This window comes from Callorhinchus milii, unplaced genomic scaffold, assembly GCF_018977255.1.
Source record: "Callorhinchus milii isolate IMCB2004 unplaced genomic scaffold, IMCB_Cmil_1.0 Scaffold1, whole genome shotgun sequence".
Classification (NCBI taxonomy): Eukaryota; Metazoa; Chordata; class Chondrichthyes; order Chimaeriformes; family Callorhinchidae; genus Callorhinchus; species Callorhinchus milii.
The window spans coordinates 100,119,714-100,145,278 of NW_024704742.1; the positions used below are offsets into that span (position 1 = coordinate 100,119,714).

The 25,565-nt window shown below is 40.9% G+C and overlaps 1 protein-coding gene across 9 annotated transcripts in view; it reads right to left on the reverse strand.

The window, feature by feature from the left end:
- Positions 1–25,565, reverse strand: part of LOC103182354 (casein kinase I) — a 165,958-nt gene that overhangs the window by 34,849 nt on the left and 105,544 nt on the right. For all 9 annotated transcript variants that reach the window (XM_042333787.1, XM_007899347.2, XM_007899345.2 and 6 more), the window contains exons 5-6: positions 24,661–24,809; positions 16,528–16,762 (exon numbers count right to left, since the gene is read on the reverse strand). In XM_042333787.1, coding sequence (XP_042189721.1) covers positions 16,528–16,762; positions 24,661–24,809 — 384 coding nt within the window. The remainder of the gene's footprint in view (positions 1–16,527; positions 16,763–24,660; positions 24,810–25,565) is intronic.

Here is a 25,565-nt window from a genome sequence, read left to right on the forward strand (position 1 = left end):
CATATGATATAGCGCCTTATCTTGTTGTCGAAACATCTCAAAGTCCTGCACGTGATTTACAGAAATATCTCCGAGGCCTTGTCATAAGTGAGAAAAATATCTGCTTTTGAAATCATCAGGGCACCACTGACATCACTTTCTATGTACGATAGGCAAGAAGTGCTACCAGCATCACTTTTAATCATGCAAGAAATGACGGAGCGGCCATTTGACAATCCGGAAGTTGGATATTTGATAGCACAGGTAGCTGGCAAGTCAGCACCAATAACCAATTTATGATTTGCACTGATTCACAGCTCCGAGGCAGCACAAGATTGAAGAGTGCAACAACTGGGGTAAGCAGTCCTGATATGTGTAACAGACTCTCAATACAAGCAACTGCCGTTGTGTTGATTACACAAGGCAAAAAAAATCAGCATTTAAGTGATCTGGACCAACTGACGAGTTAGGCTAAGGAATGGCAGATGCATTTTAATGTGGCCAATTATAAGGAACTGAATATTGGGGCAGGAAATACAAAACATGTGTTTATGATGAAGAAATGCTATTTAGCAAAGAAGCAAAAAGGATTCAAGGCTGATTGCTGATTACTGATCGTATAATGTCAGATGTGGTAATTAGGTACTGCGCTGCACCTCAAGGGAATAAGACTGTAAAATTAAATAAATTATTCCAATCTTTGATCGATCACTAATGAAGCCATAGCTGAAATATTATTGGACATCCCATGCAAGCACTTTCTGCAAAAAAAGTTTATGCACAAAGGGTGACTGAGAGGATTCTGAGCTGTAGGCCTGATTCGAAAATCTGAGCTGCTTTTCACTGGAGCAAAGAGGTCTGAAGGGCACACAAAACAAGTCTTAAAATGCTGAGAGATTATTTAATTTGGACTGGGAGCACAAAGCTAGAGGACATAAGCACCATCAATAAGTTCAAGCAAGGACACTGGCAGGGATTTATCATCCTATGCCACCAGTAGTGGATATCTGCTTCAGACTTTCAGTAAAAACAATTAATGGGCATTGATGTCATTTAATCTGAGCTGGATAAATGTTTGGTTCAGAATAAGATCGAGGCTGTAGGGATATGTACAAATAGAGATTATCAAAATTCAGGTGCATGATAGTTCCTAAAAACAGGAGCTAACCATGACTGAAATACCACGGCAAGAAAGGCAACCAGGTCATTGGTAAGAAATGTGTGATATAATACAATCATAATAATAATCCTTGCATTTGATATAGCACCTGATCACATCATTGAGATGGCTCAAAGAGCTTCACAGAATATACCGTAAAGTGAATTGACCATATTTTGTAGGCGAAATGCAGCACACAGCAGTCCCCACAAACAGTCGTGGATTGAGTGCCCAAATTACTATTTGTTTTGAAGGGATTACTCCCTCCCCCATCCAGATGATCCAGCAATCGTCTAACAACTGGGTTCCTACTTACTGCTAAGTAAACAGTGGCTACCTGATTCGAAAATCTGTGCCTAAGGTTTTGTCCTGCCCGGGAATCGAACCCGGGTCCTCTCGCTTGCGAGGCGAGTGCTCTAACCAATACACTACAGGACTCCAAGAGTGATGCAAGATTAGATAGATTTCAATTCCCAGTGGGAGGAAAATGTTGACCATTTCCTCAACAGTTTAAATGACTCAGCACCTGCCTGTGATTAAGAAGATTATCCATGGTCTGGGAAAGAAAGCTTTTTCTTATTCATGTAAACATTCTTAGCAATTAATGCAACATTAATTACCATAATGCACTTGATGCAACTTCAGGGCTGCCGTAAAAGTGTGGACTGAAAACCCAGGTAAAAATGAATATTTAACAAAGGTAAAGATACGATTAAGAGTCCTGTAGCTCAGTCGTGAGAGCACTCGCTTTGCAAGTGAGAGACCCGAGTTCAGTTCCAGGCAGAGGGCGAAACCTTGGGCAAGTTTCCTTACTCCACACACCTAATAATAATCCCTCCAAAAAACAAAACAATAATAAATTGGTCATTTTCAATCCATGACTGTTTGTGGGACATTGCTGTGCGCAAATGGCTGCCGCGTTCGCCCACAAATATACAGTCAATTCACTTTACAGTATATTCTGTGAAGCACTTTGGGATGTCTAGAAGACGTGAAAAGCGCTATATCAAATGCAAGGATTATTATTATTATTATAAACAACTCGCCTAACTGACATTTAACTATCCTTTCCCTCTGGCTCTGATTCACAAGATTTTTTGGTGTGTGAATTGGAAAATGGTCCCAAAGCAGACACTGCCTGTATTATTCAGTGAACCTCAGCAGATCAAAAAAAAATTATATAAAAAAACAAGTTTCAAATAAATTAGTTTACCAATTTACAAATTTCTAGTTCCACAAATTAGAACATTTATTTCCTGCATGTGGAAAACATCACAGCCCTCACAAACCCACAGCAGAATGCAACATGAAAACAATCATGTTTAGACAGGTTGGACTGTTGCATGACAGTTCACTAACATAAGGCAACAGAATAAAATGAAGCTGTACATTAAAGCCAAAGGAGCTTGTGAAACAGTGTATGACAGCATCATTAAAAAAGGAAAGAGATAAACGGAGGGTCATGGTGCTTTCCCCTCTCTATCTCTGGCTCAAAGCCAAACAAAATGAAATGCAAAACCAGTGACTACAAAAGGAGGATGCTCGTGCTCAGTGGTTTTCATCATAAAGTTATAATGCTTCATCAGATGTAAAAACCCTTACAGGGGAAGTCCAAGCCTAGAGGTAGTACTTTTTGTTCAAAGTATTCCCCCTGGAAAATGAGAAGCAGGTTACCAAACATCTTCATTTAAAATATTAATAATACTTTCATTTGATTATAACGATTTATCGTGTCATTGAGACGTCTCAAAGTGCTTTACAGAATATATTTACAATATATTCGGTGAAGCACTTTAATTCAACATGACCTGGGACACACCGTCTCCAGCATAATACTGTTACAACAACCACCACAACAACCTGCATTTATATGATACCCTTCATGCTTAACAGCATCTTATGAGAGTTGCAGTGGCGGAGTTGGACCCCGGCCATGGGATTAGGGGAGGTGACCATAGGCACAATCAAAGAGGTAGGTCTTCAGATTACAGTGACATACAATACAAACAGGATATAGCAGAGGATATTAGTGCCAAGTATAAAACAGATTTCCCAAGGATTGAATGTCTGCAATTTGAGTGTCTGCATCTTCCCCCCTCCCTCGTGTTAATGAGCTGTTCCAAGAAAATGCTGTAGCTTACGTTGCCAAAGCAACCTAGTAGAGAAAGAGATTAGTTCAGGTACTCAGTTAAAGTAGGGATTCCTTGCTACAGAGAAAGAAATGTTTTGCGACAAAAAACTGAACACACTTACATTTACCCTGTAACTATTCAGAATCGACCACATAAACCCTACATACCAATACCCTAATGGACAAGAGGTCCTTGATAGACAAATGGTACCAAGCTGAGCAGAACCTTGTTGGAGTTGGCATGCAGTCACCAGAAGCCTCTCCACAAGAATCCCCTTCCCTCTCTTCATTGATGAGGCCATCCCTTCAAACCTAAATTAATAAGCCAGACGTTTTCTCACTGAATTCAGATCTCGTCTTATTTGTTAGATGTTGATCTGCTGCTAAAACAATATCAGAATTTTAATTAAAGTGGTAGATTCAAAATAGATAAGATTAATTTTAACGATTTTTAAAGTTGGGGTATTTTTTATTCAAGGCCAAAGTAAAATAAATATAAAATTATTCTCCAATAGCAAGACCTCACTTTAACACATTACCTGACCCTATCTCCATCTCAACTAAACTGTTTCGGTTATGTATACGTTAGACAGGTCTGCTGTGTGATTTAGTTGGTTGATTTCAGCAGCACCCAAAAGCACACTTCAGGGTGTCTCAGGCATGCCTGGTACCCTGAGCACAGGCAAGCAAAGCACTGCACATCCTTCCTCCCCAGAAAAGAGACTGTGGATTCAAAAACTGCCAACCAGAAACTCTGCTTCTGTCAGTTCTCAGTGACTGGATCTGGGTAATTGAGCACAGAGATTGGTCAACTGACCAAAACAAAATAGAAATGTCAAGTTAGGATGTGACAAGGCATCCAGTAAATATTCAAGTTTCTTTTATTTTTTGCAAATCTTAAGTATGGTACATCAACAACTTGGATTTATTGAGGGTCAGGCAAGAGCTAAACTAGTGGAAGGAGCATCGCATCAGGGTTAAGATTTAATGAAAGTCAATTTTTGCCCATTTTATTGAGTTATTTCAGTGACTGTTTCTGAAAAGATAAACCATTTCCTATTTTCGAGTGACCGATTGATCCAAATTATCAATCATTGTGGAGGAGCACTTTAGCTTCATTAATCTACATCTGAGGAACCTGAATTGAACCCCAAACAATTTGGAAAGTGGCCCATTCAGTTTCAAATTCAACTTAAAAGCGTTGTGAGCAATAAAACCCGACCATACAAATAAAAAAATGGAAATGGGTACTTTTTGACATCAATTCCTCTGGGAGCGGGAATCAAGTAATTGTTAATCTGTCTATATACAGTACTCAGTGTGGAGGTGCTGAGCAGAAACCCGTCTCCACTCCACCAAGAGGAAGAGAATATCTAAAGACAGGCACCATCGACAATTCCCACATATCCCCTGGTGGCGATGGTGGAGGCCTTGGAGCCCTCAGCCTGCTCATTCTCTTAATACAATTTACATGTATATAGTGCCTTTCACATCAGAAGGATGTCTCAAAACACTCTGTCTGGTTTGGATACTCTTTAAGCATGGTAATGGGTTTCCGCATGTGTCAGACACCTGCTGACAAGAAAAAACACACCTAATGGGGAAGTGTGTGTCACAGAGACAACATCCTACTTTGGGCAGAGAGAACAAAACAGAAAAAGAAAACCGCAAAAAATAACTAGCCGAATATTTATTTAGTCTTCCTGATGGCTCAGTTGCCAAAAACCACTGCTCTGGTGTGAAAGTGAACCATATGGATTTAAAAGGAGTCGAGTTAAATTCTATCCAACAAGTCCATTTTTCTCTCTCTCTTTCTTCCACTTGCCCCTCCTTTTCTCCCCCCAACAACCCCCCCCCCCCCACCCGCCAATTTCCATGCTTAAGAGAGTGGCCAAACCAAACAGCGTTCCATATGCATCCCACCTACCCATGGAAAATGCCATGTACTGGAATTGAATGACAAGAGGAAGTATTTGCAAACACGGCAGCCAATTTGCATGTACCAATGTCTCACAAACAGCCATGAAGTGAATGACCAATTTTATCTGGGGATTGTTGACACCAAGAGAAACTCTCTTCTCCTTTTCAAATATTGTCATGGGATCTTAATGGTTCCTCAGTCTAATGTCTCATCCAAAATACAGCGCACCCAAAATGCAGCACTCTTCCAGCACTGCATGTGCATGTCAGTTTGGACTTTTAACTCAAAGACCCTCAGCCGCCTGACTCAGAGGCAAGAGTACTACCAGAGGCAAGAGTTTCCAGACTGACACTGATAAACATTAATAGAAACTTTGAAAAAACACAATAAAGTTTAATTAAGGTTTAATTCTTGTTCTGTTGTATACATGACATCCTCCTGTTCTGGATCCACTTTGACAGGAACCAAATTTAAAACACTCCCTGAATTGGCAAAAAGGGATTTTGGAGATGATTTTGCAGCATCAGGAGACTGAACGCTGTATTAAGTTATGATCAGGCGTGATCAGAGTGCTGAATCAGCTCAAGTCCCCAAGAGATCTCTTAGAATTGAGTTATTTTATACATGGTGCTCTGGGGATTAATATCTCAAGACACACGGTCCAGTTCTGCATTCATGACTTAATAAACTGGGGGCATTTTGGAAAATAATTACCCACCACAACTTAGAAATTGGTTTGGGTTGGGTTTTACATTCGTGCAGCACTATTCAGTCACAGTGCGTTAAAGAAACAACCCGTCACCCACTCCACAATTACCAGGCAAGCGGTAGTTATGATGTCTATCTCTCTCATGGGATAAAAGCAGTGTTCAATAAACTGCTTCATCCGGCTGAGTGCATCCATAAACAAAAACAAAATCATTGCAGTTTGGGTTTTCCTGTGTTGTAACCGCTTCATGGCCATTTGTGGAACATTGCTATGTGCAAATTGGCTGCACGTTTGCCTACAAAGTACACTGTCCCTCCACTTTACAGTGTATGCTGTGAAGCACTTTGAGATGTCCTCCTGATGTGGAAGACTATATCAAATTTAAGGATTTTTTTATTTTATTAACAGCTAGACAGCAGTTTCCACAAGCAGAAACCTTATCCCTTGCCATCTTGGAACCTGAGCTCAAGCTGATCGGTCTTTACTAAGTGCGTACCTGAGGGACTAACAATCACCCTTTACTAATTGTTCTGCTGACTGGGGATTTTGCATGTCCACTTTCCACACTACCAAACTCCCTTCAAAAAGACTTCACCACAAAGGCCAGAAGTTAGGCTGAAACCAGATCAAATTATACAGAGCGCAAAAATTTAATCCGCAGTATGCCAACGTCAAATCAAAATTACTTCACAGATAAAGCAGCCGCTTAAAAAGCTCAGACCTTTAACAGCTGTGGAATCTGATATACACGGATGTTTAATAGAAATTACGGCATTGAAGGAGGCCACTCGTACTGTCCAATGTTTCCGTTTATCTCCTACTTCAAACAGTGCTTTGCTTTCTGAATTGAGATCTCAGGGTCACGCAGACATTGCCTCTCCGCCTCCAAGTACTTTCACTCACCAGCTGAGCGTGGGTGCTCAACCACTGTTCTGTGACAAACAGCATGCAGAAGACTTCATCCCTTATAATGGCCTCTTTCTTTTTTGCAACTGTATAATGATAGCAAGAGAACAAAAGTTTTCTCTTTGAAGTCAGAACTCCGCTTGTATTTTTAAACTAGATTTCCGAGCATTGTGCGTTTTGCCACAGACATCTTCACAGAACAATAAAGTGTCAGCCCGCATACATCACTCCCATGCTTTCAACAACTTTCACTTAGGTAGCACCTTTCACCATGAGAGAAATGACTCAAAGCACTTTAAAGAATTAATTAGAAATAAGAGAACATTAGAGGCAAGTGTGGCAATTATTTTGCACTACTAGCGTTCCGCTATGTAAAAAATATGCAAATAGTTGAAATTTTGGGGGTGAATTTTGTTTACAAGTCATGATAACTGGGAAATTCCTTTGAAATAATGAGGAAAGATAGTGCGGGGGTGGGATTCTCAGTAAATGTCCATCTGAATTACAAAGCAGACGGGACCTAACTAATGACTTAATCAAAGAAAGAATGGTGATATTGAAATAAATAATAAACCTCTAGCTAATATAAAATGTCAAGTAGGCAAGCATTTTTTTGTCATTCATATAATTCACACATAGTAATAATAATCCTTGCATTTGATATAGCGCTTTTCCCATCTTCTAGACATCTCAAAGCGTTTCACAGAATATACAGTAAAGTGAATTAACTGTATATTTGGGGGCGAAATGCGGCACAGCAGTGTCCCACAAACAGTCATGGATTGAAGTGGCCAATTTATTTTTTTAAGGAATTATTACCTGTGAAAAAGTGATCCGCCATTTGACTAACAACCAGGTTCCTACTATTTTTTCTTGAGGGATTATTATCACGTATGTGGAGTAAGGAAACTTGTCCAAGGTTTTGCCCTGCCGGGAAACAAACCAAGGTCTTTTGCTTGCGAGGCGAGTACTCTAACCACTGAGCTACAGGACCCCACAAGACTCCACAACAAAGGGAGATCCACTTAACAACACACCACTTTACATTCAACTTATAAATGCAACACAGTGAAACGAACGGCTGATTGTATTTCTTTCATCTATCGAACAAAAGAACACATCCTTTGGATCTGGTATGTTTTTTCCAAGAAGCTCAGGTTCATCGCACAGGTGATCGGACTTTAAAAAGTCTGATTTAAATCAAATAAAATGATATATTGAACTTGGTAAAAGCATGGTCCTTGCATATTCTTGCTCACAAATACAATTAGTACAATTAGCCCAAAAGTTGCAGAATACCCTCTATGATACTAGAAAGGTGATTTTCAATCCATAACTTACTAGATGTACTTGATGCAATAGTCTGCTGATTCTATCCACCTCACTGAGTCAAGGTCATAACAATCCTTTCACATCAGTTTAAAATTGCACACATTCATTCTATAATGGAGGCCTCAGGACGGAATTGTTCATAAACATGTCACTGCACTGAGCAGGAAGTCTTGCGCCTTGGGACGTCCTCTGGACGTGAAAGGCGCTCAATAAATGGAATCTTGTTGTTGTTGTTGTTGTCACTGGATGGTTCGGTTTTCCTTTGCTTCAAAAGCTTAGGCACACAAGGTATTTTCATCTCAGAAATCGAGGTTGAATTCTAGATGATAGTGAGGTGAAGCCATTGCACATAGTTATAGAAGTCCTACACAAAATGAACTGGGGCAATGTCTGCATAGTATAGTGTTGGATACTGACCCTCATCACAAATGCATCCCTTAATGTGATACAAAATAGCACTGAATTGGCATATCTGTTCTCAGCATGCTGGTATGAGAAATGGAAGGCGTTTAAAATTACACTCTAGGGGGAGCTCTTCTGAGTTTGGGGAGAAGGCACATCAGAGGTAGAAATGTCATTTGAATCTAGATGTACTCTATTTTCTTAGCATTTCAGAGCGTCCAGAATTTGACAATTTCTTAAATACTGTCTTAATTTTGAAGTTGATGTTCTGTCAGACTTTTAAAAACTACAGATAAACTGGATCCAGAGTTGATATTGAATTCAACAATTTGCCGAATTCGGGACTCACTGAATCGCTTATAAAAATAAAGTAAATCTAAACCCAGGTGGAATTTCTACATCACTGTTGAGCAAAGTAGAGGGTGCTTTACTCTGCCACTGACATGCACTAGATCTAGTAGTTTTTTTTAGTAGAAGCATTTTTTCACCCAAAGGGTAGTGGAAATCTGGAACTCTCTCCCCCAAAAGGCTGTGGATGCTGGATCCATTCATTTTTTCAAAACTGGGGTGGATAGATTTGTGTTAGGTAAGAGTATCAAGGGATATGGGGCAAAGGTGGTTAATTGGAGTTGAAATATAGATCAGCCATAATCTAATAGAATGGCGGACCAGGCTCAAAGAGCTGAATGCTCTGCGCCTGTTCCTATTTCTTATGCTTGATAATAATAATCCTTGCCTTTGGTATAGCGCCTTATCACGTCTTCTATACAAAGCACTTCACAGAATATACTGTAAAGTGAATTGGCTGTTTTGAATTGGAAGGTTCAATATTTATGGGCAAAGCGTGGCAGCCAATTATGCACAGCAGTGTCCCACAAACAGTCGTGGATTGGGTGACCACATTTTTTTTGAGTGATTATCATCCCCGGAAAAGTGATTCACCAATCGACTAACAAATGGGTTCCTACTTAATACTAGGTAAACAGAGGCGTGTGGAGTAAGGAAACTTGCCCAACATTTCGCCTTGCTGGGAATCGAACCCAAGTCCTCTCGCTTGCAAGGCGAGTGCTCTAAGCTACAAGATGCTGATCTGGGATGCAAAAAGTGGAAATATTCTGGTAATTCTTGCCTTGATAAACGTAAATACATTCACTAAAAGCAATGGTTGCACTCCCAGATTGAAATTGCTAAAATTAAGTTACTTTGGGGGCTACTTCAAGACACCTCATTGAAGTGAAGCACCAGATTGTTGCTCCATATAGGAGTGTGATGTAATGATTTATACCGCCAAGGTTTATGAGATGACAATTCTAGATCTTAAAAAATGCATTATAATTCACATTGAGTTTAAAATAAATGTGCAATTTGCTGCTAAAAGACTGGCACATCTTATCCAAAATAACTCAACAAATGTGGCACTTTCATTGCAAACAATTTCTGTGTTAAGCCAGTGTATGGCTGCCAAGCTGCCATACATTGGCTTAACATCCACATCACAGCAAGAGATCTTTTAAGGACATTTAATTTTTCCTCAGGTGCATTAACTTAGGGGCATCAGAATGTCGAGAGAAATATCACATCACTGCTAATGAAAATAATATGCAAGGTTAGATTTGCTTTTAAAATCATTTTTCTCCTTGTTTCTTTTTATAGAGTATTAAACTACTGAAGTGAGTCAACAATGCATTGTGGACAAAGCAAATGTCAGGAGATGGACCAAATGAAGTGAAACAGGTATGAAAATTAACACGCAGATATCTGCCAGTTTTGAAAGTGCAAAACTGAATAGGTCAGCTCCCAGAAAATGAAAGAGTTACCCAGCAACAGAGAGAGGTAATGATAGAGGTAATGAAATTGGAGAATAATGACCCATTTTAATAGACCTAGAATGTTGCGTCAACTAAATGTCAAGCTGAAAACTACTTGGTGTACGTCCGAATAACTGGTCACAGGAACTGGATTGCCATTAGCCCAACATCTCACCCAAAGACGGCAAGCAAAAGAATTGGATTTTATAGTATCCTATTAGGTCAAGATGTCACAAACCAATTAAAATTAGTTCTTCACAATAGACAAATGAACAATTAACCTGGAGCACAGTTGGGAGGAGAAATATTAACCTCCTTTCTCAAGTCTGGAAAATTGTATGTCAAGGTGGGGAGAGCAGTTATTTTCCAATCCTACAGCAGGTAATGGCCAAAACCATTCTAGCGTCTAGTATAGACAGTGTGTCAGCCTGGCTCAGTAGTAGTACACTCACCTCTGAGTCAGAACATTCAAGCCCCAATCAGGACGTGAAATCACATAGTCTAAGGTGATACTCTAATGTAGTGCTGGGGATGTGTTGCATTGTCAGAGGCCTTCGAATGGGACGTGAAACCGAGGTCCCGTTTGCCTGTTCAGCTGAACTTCAAAGATCCCACAGCACTATTCGAAGAGAGAAGGGGTTTCAACCAGTGCTCTGGCCTACAATCCCCAAAATAAAATTGGTCACCCACTTCATTGCAGTTCATGGGACATTGCTGTCCGCAATTGGCTGCGTGGTTCATCCACAAAATACAGTCACTCCACTTTACAGTATATCCTGTGAAATGCTTTGAGACGTCTTGATAAGGCATGTTATGATTATTAATTAAAAATGAAGTTTTGTAAAATACACTAAACAGTTAGTCTTTACTTCATTCAATCTCTTTTTGTGGCTATATACTAATCGGCACTCGTATACATGAAGCACGTGTGTCTAGAAATTCCACCTGAGTCTAGATTTCCTCCATTAACATAGTATTTCAAGAGTGTGCAGAAATTGGCATATTGTTGAATTCAGTTTTAACTTTGAAGTGTTTTTCCAACAACTTAAAAAAAAGGAACAAAAATAAAAGACGGTATTTAAGCATTTGACAAATTCTGGACTCTTTAAATTGATACTTTAATAAGCGTAAATCTAGTCCAGGTGAAAATTTATTCCCAGAGTTTTTTCAAACCTGATGAGGAACTTCTCCAAGTCTGATTTCAAATTGCCTTAAATTCTAGCAGGAACAATGGGACTTCTCAGAGTTTTATATTTCTTCACACTATTTTACTCTCTACACAAAGGCTTTAAGTATTATAAAGACTCTCTTCTACTCAGAAAACTGCAAAAAATAAAATGCCACAATACCGACTTCAGCTATAAAACAACCAAAACAAAACATTTAAATAAAGAACATTTTGTAAAAGCCCGTGAAGAGATAATGGCAAACTTAACATTACTGTCCTCTAGCCTGATATAAAGTACCACCGTGAGCTTATTGAATACACTGGGTACCATGCTAAAAGAACTGTGCTGGCAATCAGTACCCAAGAGTCCTTTATGGCAACCCGAGTGTGTGCTCTGTAAGTGATTGCAGTCTTTATTTAGTAGTCAGAAAGAGGGTCATTATTCAATTATTTTAGGAATTAAGTTTTATGCTCTATTTAAACTATCCATTTCTCATCAATGCACTGCGTTTGGCCTTTGTTGTTATTCTGAATGAGACCATTTATGGCTGCTGTGAGATACAGATACTGCACTTGTTACAGACAAAGAGTGATGTCACTCACAAAAGATAAATTCTACTGTACAGAGAATGGGTTTCCTTGATAAACTGATTTCAGACCTGGCTCTGCCCATCACTATTACAAACCTCCCTCGTTCCCCAAAAAGATTTTTTTAAAAAAAATGTAAATATGTAAAAGGGCAGACATTGCAATGCCATTTTGGTGGAATGCAACGTTTTAAGACCTAAAGCCGAGGTCCTGTCTGTCTGTTCTGGTGGAGGTTATGAACATAAGAATATACGAATTTGATCGGCAAAAGAACACCAAGTTCCATCTAGTTCACCTTCCACCTTTCTGGCAGTCGCATGACATGTTGTGTCTCAAACTATATATGGTATCCCTTAATAATATTTCCTAACAGAAATTTATCTAAGATAGAATCCTCATATCCGCGCCACAACTGGCACCGCCTTCCATCACCTCCGAAATATCGCCAGACTACGGCATTACCTCACCCCTCACGCTGCTGAAACTCTGGTCCACGCCTTTATCACCTCAAGGCTGGACTACGGGAACTCTCTCCTCGCCGGCCTTCCCGGCACCTCCCTCCACAAGCTGCAGGTCATTCAGAACTCTGCAGCTCGTGTACTGTCCCGCACCAGGCTTCGGGACCACATCACTCCCACCCTCGCTCGCCTCCACTGGCTCCCCATCCCCCAGAGGATCGAATTCAAGATCCTCATCCTCACCTACAAGGCCATTCACGGCCTTGCTCCCACCTACCTCTCCGACCTACTATCTCCCTACCTACCTGCCCGTACCCTCCGTTCCTCTGGCTCCGGTCTGCTCCACATCCCCCGCCCCAACCGCCCTACCATCGGTGGCCGGGCCTTCAGTCTCTCAGCCCCCATGCTCTGGAACTCTATCCCCCAGTGCCTTCGCCGCCTCCTCCCTTTCCTCCTTCAAGGCTAGTCTCAAGACCTTTCTCTTTGACTGTGCCTTCAGCTCCCCTCTCGACTCTCTATCCCCTCCTCGCTCCCTCCCTTCCCTCCCCTCACCCTGACCATTTCCCCCCTGCTCGGGTCCTGACCCAACTGTACAGCGCCTTGGGACGTCCTCCCGACATGAAAGGCGCTCAATAAATGGAATCTTGTTGTTGGGCACTTTTCGAAAAGAGATGGGAGTTTCTCCAGGTGTCCTGGCCAAAGATCTTCCAGGCAAACATTGGTTATTTACTTTGGGGCTGTACGTGGGGCATTGCTGTGTGCAAATTAGCTGCCACATTCGCTTACAAATACACAGTCACTACACTTGATGGAAACTTTGTGAAGCGCTGAGATTTTCTTGACATTTAACAGTTATATCAAATTCAGGTATACATTATAAAAAAAGAAAACATGTGCCAAAATGCTCACACAAAACACATGATAATACACAGATCCAGTATGAAGAATTGTTAGTATGAGGTATTGTCAACCTAATGGGCAAATTTGTCAGCAAGTGCTGAAAAGCCTACGTTCCATTTAACATGGGGGTCAATAATTCCACGGGGTTGGTGAGGGAGGTGGAGAAAGAGACCAAAATTTCCAGTTGGTATAGCACCTTTCACGTTGGTAGGACGGACATCTCAGTTGTTTGCCGGTTTCGCTGGGGTAACTGTTCTAAAAATAAGCCGCATCAATTCCTCATCTGAAAAAAGTGGCACGTTGAAAGAGAATGCTAATCACTGTGCTCAAAAGGAAACCTGTTTTGAAAAATCCACCTGTAATCAAACCTGCCCTCTATTTAAAATAATTCACAACTTGAGCGGCTGATTTCTCCAATCACCACAGAGCCAAAACGTTACTAAAATAGCTATCAATTACGTTCCATTTTTGGAATCCAATTTGGTTTATTTTTACTGAGAAATTTTTGTAGTTTTAGGAAGAAAAGCAAAACTATCTGAGGCAGATAAGGAGAAAAATAACAGTATATTTTAGAGCTTAATACTTAATGGTATCATGAAAGTTAATGGATATCGATTCAGGCTTTATTGATGAAGCAGAACCTTGTTCTGATGCAAGTCAGATTTACTGCAATCATCAACCAGCAGAAAGCTGAGTTGTATAACCTGCAATCGGGATGAAAATCAACCTGTATTGATAGCTTTCAAATTTTGCTTCAACACAATTTCAGAACCAAATATTCCAGGACCAATTTTGTGAGTAAAATTGATTCAGTGAGCATTTAAGCAAAATGAGAAAAACAGCAATTTGGAAACAAAAGCAACATTCAGATATAGAAATGGCGCTGTTAAGCCCTGAATGCTCCTGCATGAAGTCTCAGCTGAGTGAAAAGATTACATAGCTAGGTCAATAAGCGTTGGGCAGAAAGAATTAAATCTTCCCATTTCAGTCCTCTTACACATTGTATCCACATTATCTCAGTCAAGCAGCTACTTAGAAGTCTGTCTGAACCAATCATTTAATTTTTTTTCCAAATAATCCAAACATATCAAGAACACATTACTGTAAGCAAAACCCTAAGAACCAATAGCTCAGATAATTCCGCTCTCATGAATTTGCCTTCTTTAAGCAAAATAACTTTTTAGCGTTTATAAACCACCTTTTTGATAAATAATAATTGTTGCCTTTGATACAGTGCCTTATTAGGTCATTGCGATGTCTCAAAGCGCTTTTACTTTTTGAACTGGATTAAACATGCTTCATTTATACTGTTGAAAAGCAATGTGGAACAGGGAATGACAGTTATAATGCTTCAATCCAAAATTCAATAGGCAAAAAGCTTTAACTGGGGCCATTTATTGAGTGGAAACCAAATCAATTTCCATCAGTATTTATACTAGAGGTACAAGTTTGTTTATCGAGAAGCCAACTAACTCTTCAAGGCAACTTTGGCAAGCAGACTCCAAGCGCTATTCGCTTCACATCAAGATTAACAACCAGTGTAGGATATCCCTTTAAGAACTAAAAGGCAATTAAAGAGCCAATAAAATAAAGACACTGGAGTGGAGCAAATTGGGGTGCAGCTATGGTTGGTTGTTTGGAGTGCTATGCGTTGAGAATAAAGAAATTTACTAACACACCTGTGCTCTGGATTAAGAATTATTACAACCATGAGCAGGATGTATAATGTGTCCTACAACAACAACAACTTGCATTTATATAGTGCACGCCAGCGGGGTAGTGTCCCAGAGAGCTTGACAGTGGTGGATTCTGACACTGAGCCAGAGCGAGAGGGAGGGGTGAGGTGACCATAAGCACGATCAAAAAGGAAGGACTTTAGTTGGGATTTTAGTTAAATTGGCTTGAAAAGCTCAGTATAAATAGAGAATTAGTCATGTTTGGCGCAAAATTGACACGACAACATTTAAATGCAAATTTAACACCACAACATTTAAACTGGTACAAATTCGTCCTAGCACCCATTTCTATTATTAATCTGTGAGAAAGTGATTTAAATTGAATTAAAATGTCATTAGCTCTTTTATACTGAGGATACAAAGTCTGTATTTATGGACACATATACATGGCAGAATCCAGCATCAGTATAAACAAAGAGTCCAAGTTAAAAGTAAGTCCTCGAGTCTGATTCAGAGACCAACCCAAGAAGATTTTATCATCGGAACCCAGTGATCAGAGTTCAATTCATGGTAGATGATAACTGCAGTTTTAACAGTTAAGATGTTATACTTTTACATTTGCCGTCTCAGTAATATGACTTAACAAGGATATATTTATACCCATTTCGATGTTATTAACCAATTGGGAATTATTTCAACAAATTCTATCAAATTTTACCCACAGAAGCAATCAGGTCGTAATTCACTCTAACCAACCAACGTAACAATCCACAAGATACAAAGAAAAGTCCTGTCGTCAATTGTGGTTGATGATGATCTAGTCCATCACTCAAATATATTTTTGTTCACTATTATTGTGAGCATTTTAGTCGTCATCTCCTTTGGAAAACTTTGTTTAAAAAGCATTTCTTAAGTTTCAACAAGTTAACATATTTCCACACCTCTGGCGCTGACAGCATCACCACCCATGGATGCACACTCCACCTTACTGAGCCAGTCCGGAACCCTGGCGTCTTGTTTGACCCTCAACTATCCTTCCCATCTCTCGTCTGTGCCATGACCCGCTCTGCACCTCCGCCACATCACCCGGCTCCGCCACTGCCTCTCCCCTCAGACCACCAAAACCCTCTTCCAGACATTTATTATCTAGGCTCGACTACGCCAACTCCCTGCTTGTCGGCCTTCCCAACTCTTCTCTCCACAAGCTGCAAATCATCCAGAACTCTGCAGCTCATGTGTTCTCCCGCACCAGACTCCGTGACCCTACCAGCCACACGCTTGCCCGACTCTACTATATATAAATAAAATAATCCTGTGCAATTAAAACCTGAAATTATAACATTCAATCACAGTTATTAATTGATAAAGAATGTCTTGAAAGGGCACCTACCTTTTCCTAAATGCGTGTTTATACTCATGTATCTTGCCGTTCCAGTAAGGCTCTTGTGTTCTCTGTAAGGGATGTGTTTTTTTGTCTCTGGGTCTATGTATTCCTTAGCAAGGCCAAAATCTATTATGTGAATTACATTCTGATTTTTGCTCCCCGGTCGTCCCACCAAGAAGTTTTCAGGCTTTACATCTCTGTATATCAAGTTCTTTGAGTGGACATATTCCATTCGGGAAATCTTATGGAAGGCGCAGGTAGAAGAAGGAAAAAGAAAAAGGACACAAAACATGTTAATACAAAGCCAAAGCAAACTTTAATAACACAAAAAGCAACCAACAGAACTTTTCCCCGCAACCCTTTGTTTACAGAGAAATATCTGGTACTCATACAAAAATAAAATGGTGGAGACCAGAAGTATGCACAGACATGAAATTGTTGTGGTATTTAAAAAAATCAGTCAAAAATCTGGCCAATTTTCTCCCCTCCTGTTGAAGGCATTGAATTCTTATCTTCTCCCACTTTGATTTCCCCCAACTGGACTACAATTTCACAGGCGCCCGTCATCCGCTAACTGTATCCATTATTTAACAACATACTCCACGTGAGGCATAGGAACCCTGACCCATTTGGCTCCTGCCAACATGCGGTAAACAGGATGTACCCCTCCAGGGAGAGAATAATAATGATCCTTGTATTTGATATAGTGCTTTCATGTCTTCTAGACGTCTCAAAGCGTTTCACAGAATATACTGTAAAGTGAATTGACTGTACATTTTGTGGGTGAAACGCAGCAGCCAATTGCACACAGCAGTGCCCCCAAACAGTTGTGGATTGAAATGACCAATTTATTATTGTTTTTTTCTTGAGGGATTATTATCAGGTGTGTGGAGTAAGGAAACTTGCCCAAGGTTTCGCCCTACCGGGAATCAAACCCAGGTCTCTTGCTTGCGAGGCGAGTGCTCTAAACACTGAGCTACAGGACTCCACAGTGAATTGTGTGACTTGATGAGCTGTGAGGATGACCAATTGAGCCAGTGACCAAGTCAGTGACCAAATCACACAATTCAGTGTAGAAAGAAGCAGCAAACTACTGTATTCTTCAAGTAGCTAAAAATAACTTGATCTTTTCACACCCTGCCTGAATCACAGTCAACTTGACTTGTGGCCCATTTGCAAATATTAATTAACATCAAGTAATGAGCTTGGTAAATAAACAGCACAATACCAGGGGTGACAACTGAGTGTTTGTAAGTGGGATGAATTCCAATGCAGCTTTTGCAAAGCTTTTTTAAAATAACAATAATAATAATAAATAATCCTGAATTAATTGTGACGCAATACTGAAGGGAGAAGATAGGACATGCACTTTGAATTGCAGAAGATTTTCTCTTTCTTAAAATCAGCATAGTATTTATTACATTACAGAAACTATAAATGTTTGTAATCAATGTACCATTCACTGTAAATAAAGCTGTCATATCATCAGTGCTCTTCCGTCCCCTTTTCAATTATTAATTCAAGAATGTTTCTTCACACTAAGTTTTTAAATTTAGTTAAGCAAAAAATGCATGGAGATTATACAAACACAGACAGAAATAACAGACATTCAAGAGTTAAAAATCAAAACACTGGCTGTGAGGAATAGCCAGAAAACCAAAAACATGACTGCGTTCCCCATTTGAAAAGTTTGTTTTAAATCTGTTTGTTTTAAACACGGAATTATATAGATATATTTTTTAAAAAAAACTTTCTTGTCAAGAACAGGCGCTCCACAATTAGTGACTTGAGCAAATGTTGGTCTTTACACCAGGACCGAAAAAGGCAGCCTCTTCTTTGATCTGTACTCACAGAGTTAAGCGATCTCAATGCTGGGGGCTGAATTTTTTTTTAGTATCAAGTATCCAGCAAAATCAAAACCTTTCCAACATAAAGCAACGCAGAATGTAGGTCCTTCCCCAAACCTCCCCTCACCCACCTCGCCCCCACCTCCCGGTTTAGTAGATCACCCCTGCATTTGCCACACTTTCTACACTGATGTCCTGAGTTTTTAAAGTCAGGGTAAATTTCTGCTAGAGAATGGAAATTTGGTTGTGGATCAAGACTGAGATTCCTGAAACTTATTTTGCATCAAACCCTTTCAACCCAGGTACTCAGTTTAATTTAAAGCCATAAATTCAAACATCTGAATCATAACCATTCAAACGAAAGAAGGTCCATCACTATTTTGGGGGTCAACTGCATATCTAATATATGACTACATCGTAGAGCACCTGTGGGAAGTTCTGAACATATTGTGTTTTATTTCAGAATCAAACCAAAAGGATGGCCCTGGTGTAGTCTGATGTACAATTATGCCCTGGTAGTAGGCAGAATATCAACTTAAGTGAAAATCCAACACAGCAGTTATACACAAAGGATAATATCTTGAAGTACTTTACTCTTCGACCGTGCTTACAGCCACCTCCCCTCTCCCCCCCAGCTCAGTGTCAGGCTCCACCACTGTTAAGCGCTACCGTGCGTGGAGGGTGATATATAACTGCAAGTTGTTGTTTACAGAGATCGTGCCAGACACTGAAATGGGAGGGCAATGGCTGTAGGCAAGGCCAGAGGCAGATTTTCTGGAGGCTTTGAAAGAAAGAACAAACAAAAGGAAGAGGGAGAGAGAAAGAGAGAGAGAGAAAGAAAGAAAAAGAGAGAAAGAAAAAGAGAAAAAGACAGACACAAAGACAAAATAACAACTTGGATTTATATAACACCTTCCACGCCAGACGGCATCTCAGAGCGCTTCACACTAACGGATCCCGGGACCAGACCAGGGGGAGGGGGAGGAAGGTGGCCAAAGGCGCGGTCGAAGAGAAAGGTCTTCAGCAGAGACCTGAAAATAGGGAGGGGGCAAGGCGAAGGGAGTGAGGAAGGGAATTCCAGAGCCTCGGGGCATAGTGGCTGAAGGCACGGACGCCGAGGGTGGAGCGGAGGACTCGGGGGACGAGGAGGAGGCCAGACCCGGAGGAACGAAGGCAATGGATACTGTTTTGAGGAGAGAGGTCAGAGAGGTAGGGGGGTGCAAAGGAGTGGAGGGATTTGAATACAAGGGTGAGGATCTTGAAGTTGATCCTCTCTGGTCCTCTCTGGGATAGGGAGCCAGTGCAGTCTGGCAAGGACTGGGGTGATCGGGGAGCGGAGTTTCGTGCGGGTGAGAATGCGGGCGGCAGTTTTGAATGATCTGGATTTTATGGATGGTAGTGGATGGGAGACCGACGACAGACAGACAAACTGATTTGGGAAGTGTGGAAGGCAGAGAGGGTAGCCAAATGTTCAGTCGAAGAAGAGGAAGGAATATGGGATGGAGCTCCATAGGGTGGAGGCAGAAAGGCTGAAGGCCTTACTTCTGATGGTGGGGCGGGCCAGGTGGGGGACGTAGAGCCTGGTGAGCGGAGGGAGCAGACAGACTGATAGGCAGGAAGGGAGGGCGAGAGCGTTTAAGGGTTTATAAATTAGTATGAGGATCTTGAAGTTGATTCGCTAGTACAATAATAGGATGTTAAACAAATAAAAGCATTTGGGTGGAGCACAGTTGAGGAAGATTTTCTCTGCATCTGCCTTTGCCAAACCTGACCTGGACATGGGAAAAGTTTCATTCCTCATTTTTATCAGCCCACAAGATAAAAGTCACAATGTTTGCAACATGTCCATGTTATAAAAAACCTCAAGACTTCAATGACGGGAACNTTTTTTCTCAAACAGACAAGAATCCAATTGACAGACATTCACCACCATCCTCGCTTTTGAAGCAAAGCCAGAGTTTGATATGAAGTCTGATTATAAGTCATTTGTGGTTCTTCATTACTACAATGGCAGCTTTGTTAAGAGGCACACATGCAATTCACAGCAAAACAATTTTTAAAAAAAAACCCTAATCTGTCAACAATGATCACTTAAACGTTTTAGAACTGACCATTTTCAATTTATTGAGGTGGTAAATAAATGCTGCGAGTGTGTGGTTTCATACTGGGCAGGTATCCAGATACTATTTTCAAAAGAATTACTCTGAAGACTGCAGTTGGCCACTTTTAAGTCTGATGTAAAGTCTGATAAAGCCTTCCAGTGTTGGAGGTAAGAACTCTGTGATTGCACACAGACACTTACAAAGATCCAGGCATGGCTTCCAGCAGGTATTTTTCAAAAGCAATCTCAGCTCTGATAAAAGAAGCCATTCATGAAGTTTGAGCAAATCCACTGAGCGCTTCACGACTATTATAGTAATGCGACAAATCAGTGCTCACGGCCGTCATGTTCAGAAGCGGACACAGACAGATGTAAGAGATTTGCAGTGTGTGCAAAGCTGACAAGTACTTGCAAAATCTGGTAACTGGCCATATAAACAATATTTTATCCTGATTGGCCTATCCAGTTTCCGGAGAAAGACTGAGCCCTTGGTGACGATCTGCATTGACACGATGGAATGTGTGTCTTCTCGATAGGAACCCGCAGATGAATCAATTCAAAATTCTTTCACATGTTTTACTTAAATCTAAAAATAAATGTCTGAGTTTGAGATGATGAGCTATCCTACATCACAAAATTCTACATCTACTTTTTATATCCACTTTTTACTGCCACTGTCTGTGTGTGCAATTACACTGGAGCAAAATAAGATGTGTTATTAGGTAGGAGAATTAAGAATACCTAATTCAACCTGATGCTTACAATGGTACATAGTTTAGAGTTTGGCTGACGAAGAATCGAGAAAATTGCATGTCTCCAAAATAATTATTTTTTTACAAATTAAGTTGAACTTTTAATCAGAGGAACTTGGAGAGAGACAATGTCGGTGAGTAGAGAGATCAAAAGATCCAGCTCATTCAAAACTCTGCTGCCCGCATACTGATCCAGACCAAACTATGTACCCACATCTGACCAGTTCTGGCCAGGCTCCACTGGCTCCCCATCACCGAACGGATTGACTTCAAGATTCTCACACTCGTGTTCAAATCCATTCACTCCCTCGCACCTCCCTACCTCTCCAACCTCGTCACTCCCCAATGCCTCTGCTTGACTGGCACCGCCCCCTGATCATTCCTCGCACCCTCCACTCCACCATCGGAGGTCGCGCTTTCAGCCACTACGCCCCGAAACTCTGGAACACTCTCCCTCAATCACTCTGCCTTGCCCCCTCTCTCCCCTCTTTTAAGTCCCTCCTGAAAACTTTCCTCTTCGACCATGCTTACAGCCATCTCCCCACTCCCATCGGCTCGGAATCTGTCTCCGCCACTGTTAAGCGCCCTGAGATGCTACCCTGCGTGGAGGGCGCTATATAAATACAAGTTGTTGTTGTTGTAGATTGAGCCCAAATACAAATGATTGATACACGGAATGTAAAAGATCAAAGAAGTGGAGTACAATGACAAGTAGAAGGTAACAGTAGAGCAGGGAGTCCAACCTTTTGGCTGCTGAGGGCCGGGTGCTGGATTTGAGAAACGTCCACAGCTCACATAATAATAAATAATAATACACATAAGCAATTATTTATCCTGAGTGGTCAGTCCCATTGCCAGGCAGAGCCTGAGCTCATGATGACCATGATGACCATCTCCTGCGTGTCGTATTTGCTCTTCAGACAATAAAGTTGGAAGTGGTTCTCAGGCCGAATGAAACCATCCCCCGGGCCAGTTGGACCACATGTAATAGAGCAAGACTGATGTAACTGTGAGCAAAAACAACACTTCCCAAAGCCGAGTCACAATGAAGCCACCTTTTCCGCGACCCCCCCTCCCCCCTTCCCACACACACACATTCACCCTTGCCGAGGATAATCAGAAATCACTCAGACAACAGACAACTGAGTGAAGTCCTTGCTCTCACAAGTTGAATAGCTTGTTCCAGAAATTCCTCCCAACAAGAACAACACAACAACTGTACATGAAGTGCATCAATATATTGCCAGCAATCTCCAGATCCAAAGCCAAGACAGGACTTACTAACAGCCCAATAATGCTATTATATGCGAGCCTTGAATAGCCTAAATGCATTGTTCATGTCAGGACAAAGAAAGTACTACCGCAGATAATCAAGTGCAAACAGTCACTTATTTAAATCTTTTGCAGACAACTAAGAACTGTGTCAGATTTTGAACTGTGTGCATATTATTTCTCATTACTCAGGGTTGAGACATTTTTTTCCCTCATTTTCCTCTTTATTTCCTTCCTGTATAATCACTCATCTATATCAGGGGCGTAAGGAGTCCTATCCAGGCAGATGAGTCCTCCGTGATGATGTTGAAAGCAGCTACATGATATAAGAGATGGGGATTGATGCAAAGCAACCCTGGGCAAGGCAATCATGCAGAGCACGTTTTTATGTAATGCACTGAACAGGCTGCAGATTGTTGTCACCACTGAGAAGCTCAAATGCTGAGCAACAAGAACCAACCTTACAGCCTCTAACCTTTGAACCTGTGCTCTTCCCACCTGGGAAGATCTTTACCCAGTATCAGTTTGGTAACTTCTCAGTAAAATCCTAATCTCCATTGCGAGTGACCATCCATGTTCTACCAACCAAACAGAAACTTATTTCTCAATCCAAAGTGCTGTGGTGAAGAGAAAGAAAGTGTGCAGAGGTTCGCTACTTTCAAGTACCACCCAGACACTTTTTGGAGCTTTTTCCTGTTGTCAACTTTGAGGCACCAGACTTGGGAAAGACAGGTAACCGTATGGCAGTTCTTATTCATACCATTCTACAAATTTTTACCATACATATTTATGCACAAGGGTTCAGGCTCCAGGGTACCCAAATTCAGTTCTGAGCAGTAATCAAACTGCCAGCTCAACACAAGCTTTGAGATCTCCCCTTGTGGTCAGGTGTTCAGGAACATCCAGCTTCACAACTTCGAGGAACTGAGGTGGATATGTTACCAAGCCAGTAGTGGTTAAAGAAGTCAAGTCAGAGGTCAAGGAGCAGGCAGTTTCATTTCAAAATGCCACTACCAGTGCACACTATACATAAGAATTGTCAAAGTCATGAATGATGCTACAGTGCAGCACATAGAGTCAATCTCCACAGTTAATAATAATAATAATAATCCTTGCATTTGATATAGCGCTTTTCACGTCAGGAGGACGTCCCAAAGCGCTTCACAGAACACACTGTAAAGTGAATTGACTGTATATTTGTGGGCGAACGGGGCAGTCAATTGCGCACAGCAATGTCCCACAAACAGTCGTAGACTGAAAATGACCAATTTATTATTGTTTGGTTTTTTTGGAGGGATTATTATTAGGCTCTGTGTGGAGTAAGGAAACTTGCCCAAGGTTTCGCCCTCTGCCTGGAATTGAACTCAGGTCTCTCACTTGCAAAGCGAGTGCTCTAACCACTGAGCTACAGGACTCCACAGTTAGCTTCTAATTTAATATGAAGGAATAGTAAGTACAGTGCATGCCTCTTATAACGCAAATAGATCAATGGCAAGCTCTGCGGTTTTACCTGGTTAGGCTCTGGCAGTAACCCAAAGCATGCTATGGGTCTCCAAGCCTTGGCTTTTGCCAATCTGCACCTAATACTTTCTGGAATTAGGTAAGCAGGATGTGTCCTGGGAGAGAGTGCCCATTCCATTCCAAAATTCTACCAATCTACACCCATGTGTAGGTCGGATGCAATGAAATCTCAGTTTGGTTTGGATACGTTTGCGAGTGTGTGGTGCTATACATGGTGATTCGTTTCTGCATGTGTAAGACACCCAGCTGACCGCCCCACCCCCCACAAAAAAATTTACGTAAATTTGGTTAGAACAGAATAGTACTATGGACCAATTCTTTATACGTGTTGGCCATCTTTCATGGGTCAATTAGCTGACTTCTGGGTTAATAGGATGGCAATGTCACTTCCTACTTTGTGTATGTGCAGCAAAGAAGTGGGGCTACAAAGCACATGTGCAGTGAAACTGGCTATAGTGCTGGTTGGGATTTTATCGATCCCAACTTCTGCAGTAAAATGGTCTCCACTATTGTTTATTCTTTTTAAAAATCTGACAAGCACACAAAGAAGCCTGACACACAATAACTCTTCATAAAGCTCAGAGACAAACATATTGACTGAAATCTCTGGCCCTTTTCAGCGCAACGTAAGAAAGGAAATACTTACCAGTTGAATAGCAATCATAAGCACAGTCTTCAGGGAAAATGTTCTGTCACAAAGATCAAACAAGTCTTCCAAACTAGGTCCTAGTAATTCAAGCACCATAGCATTGTATTTTCCACATGGCCCAAAATAGTAAACCTGAGGAACTCCATCTGTCAATTAAAAAAAAAGAAATATTAGAATATTTTGCTGCTATATTATAACCTAACTTACCATAATTCAACACTATGTAAAGATTGTGATTAGAATATTTAATTGTGATATAAAATAAGTTGCTGATTCTGACCAAAATTCTCAGTCAACGCACTGTAACTTGTTATATAAACATGGTTCTCTGAATAGGAGGAGTTTCTCTGCAATGGTTTTCAATTAACTGCCTAAGCAAGCTTACTGGTATCAATATATGGTGAATTAGAACAAATAATAATAGTAATCCTTGCATTTGATAAAGTGCTTTTCACGTCTTCAGACGTCTCAAAGCGCTTCACAGAATATGCTGTAAAGTGAATTAACTGTATATTTGTGGGCGAAACACGGCAGCCAATTGCGCACAGGGGGTCCCACAAATAGTCGTGGATTGAAAATGACCAATTTATTATTGTTTTGTTTTTTTGGAGGGATTATTATTAGGCGTGTGGAGTAAGGAAACTTGCCCAAGGTTTCTCCCTGCCTGGAATTGAACCCAGGTGTCTCGCTTGCAAGGCGAGTGCTTTAACCACTGAGCTACAGGGCTCCACGAGTCCTTAAGTCCTTTTTTGGGCCCTGAGATCTCATCCACTCCAGATATCTTTGTTTACAAAATACAGTCACTACTCTTTACGAAAAATCCTATGAAGCACTTTGAGAATCCCTCCTGATATGAAAGGTGCTACACCAAATATAATTATTATTGGATAACTGAGGGATTG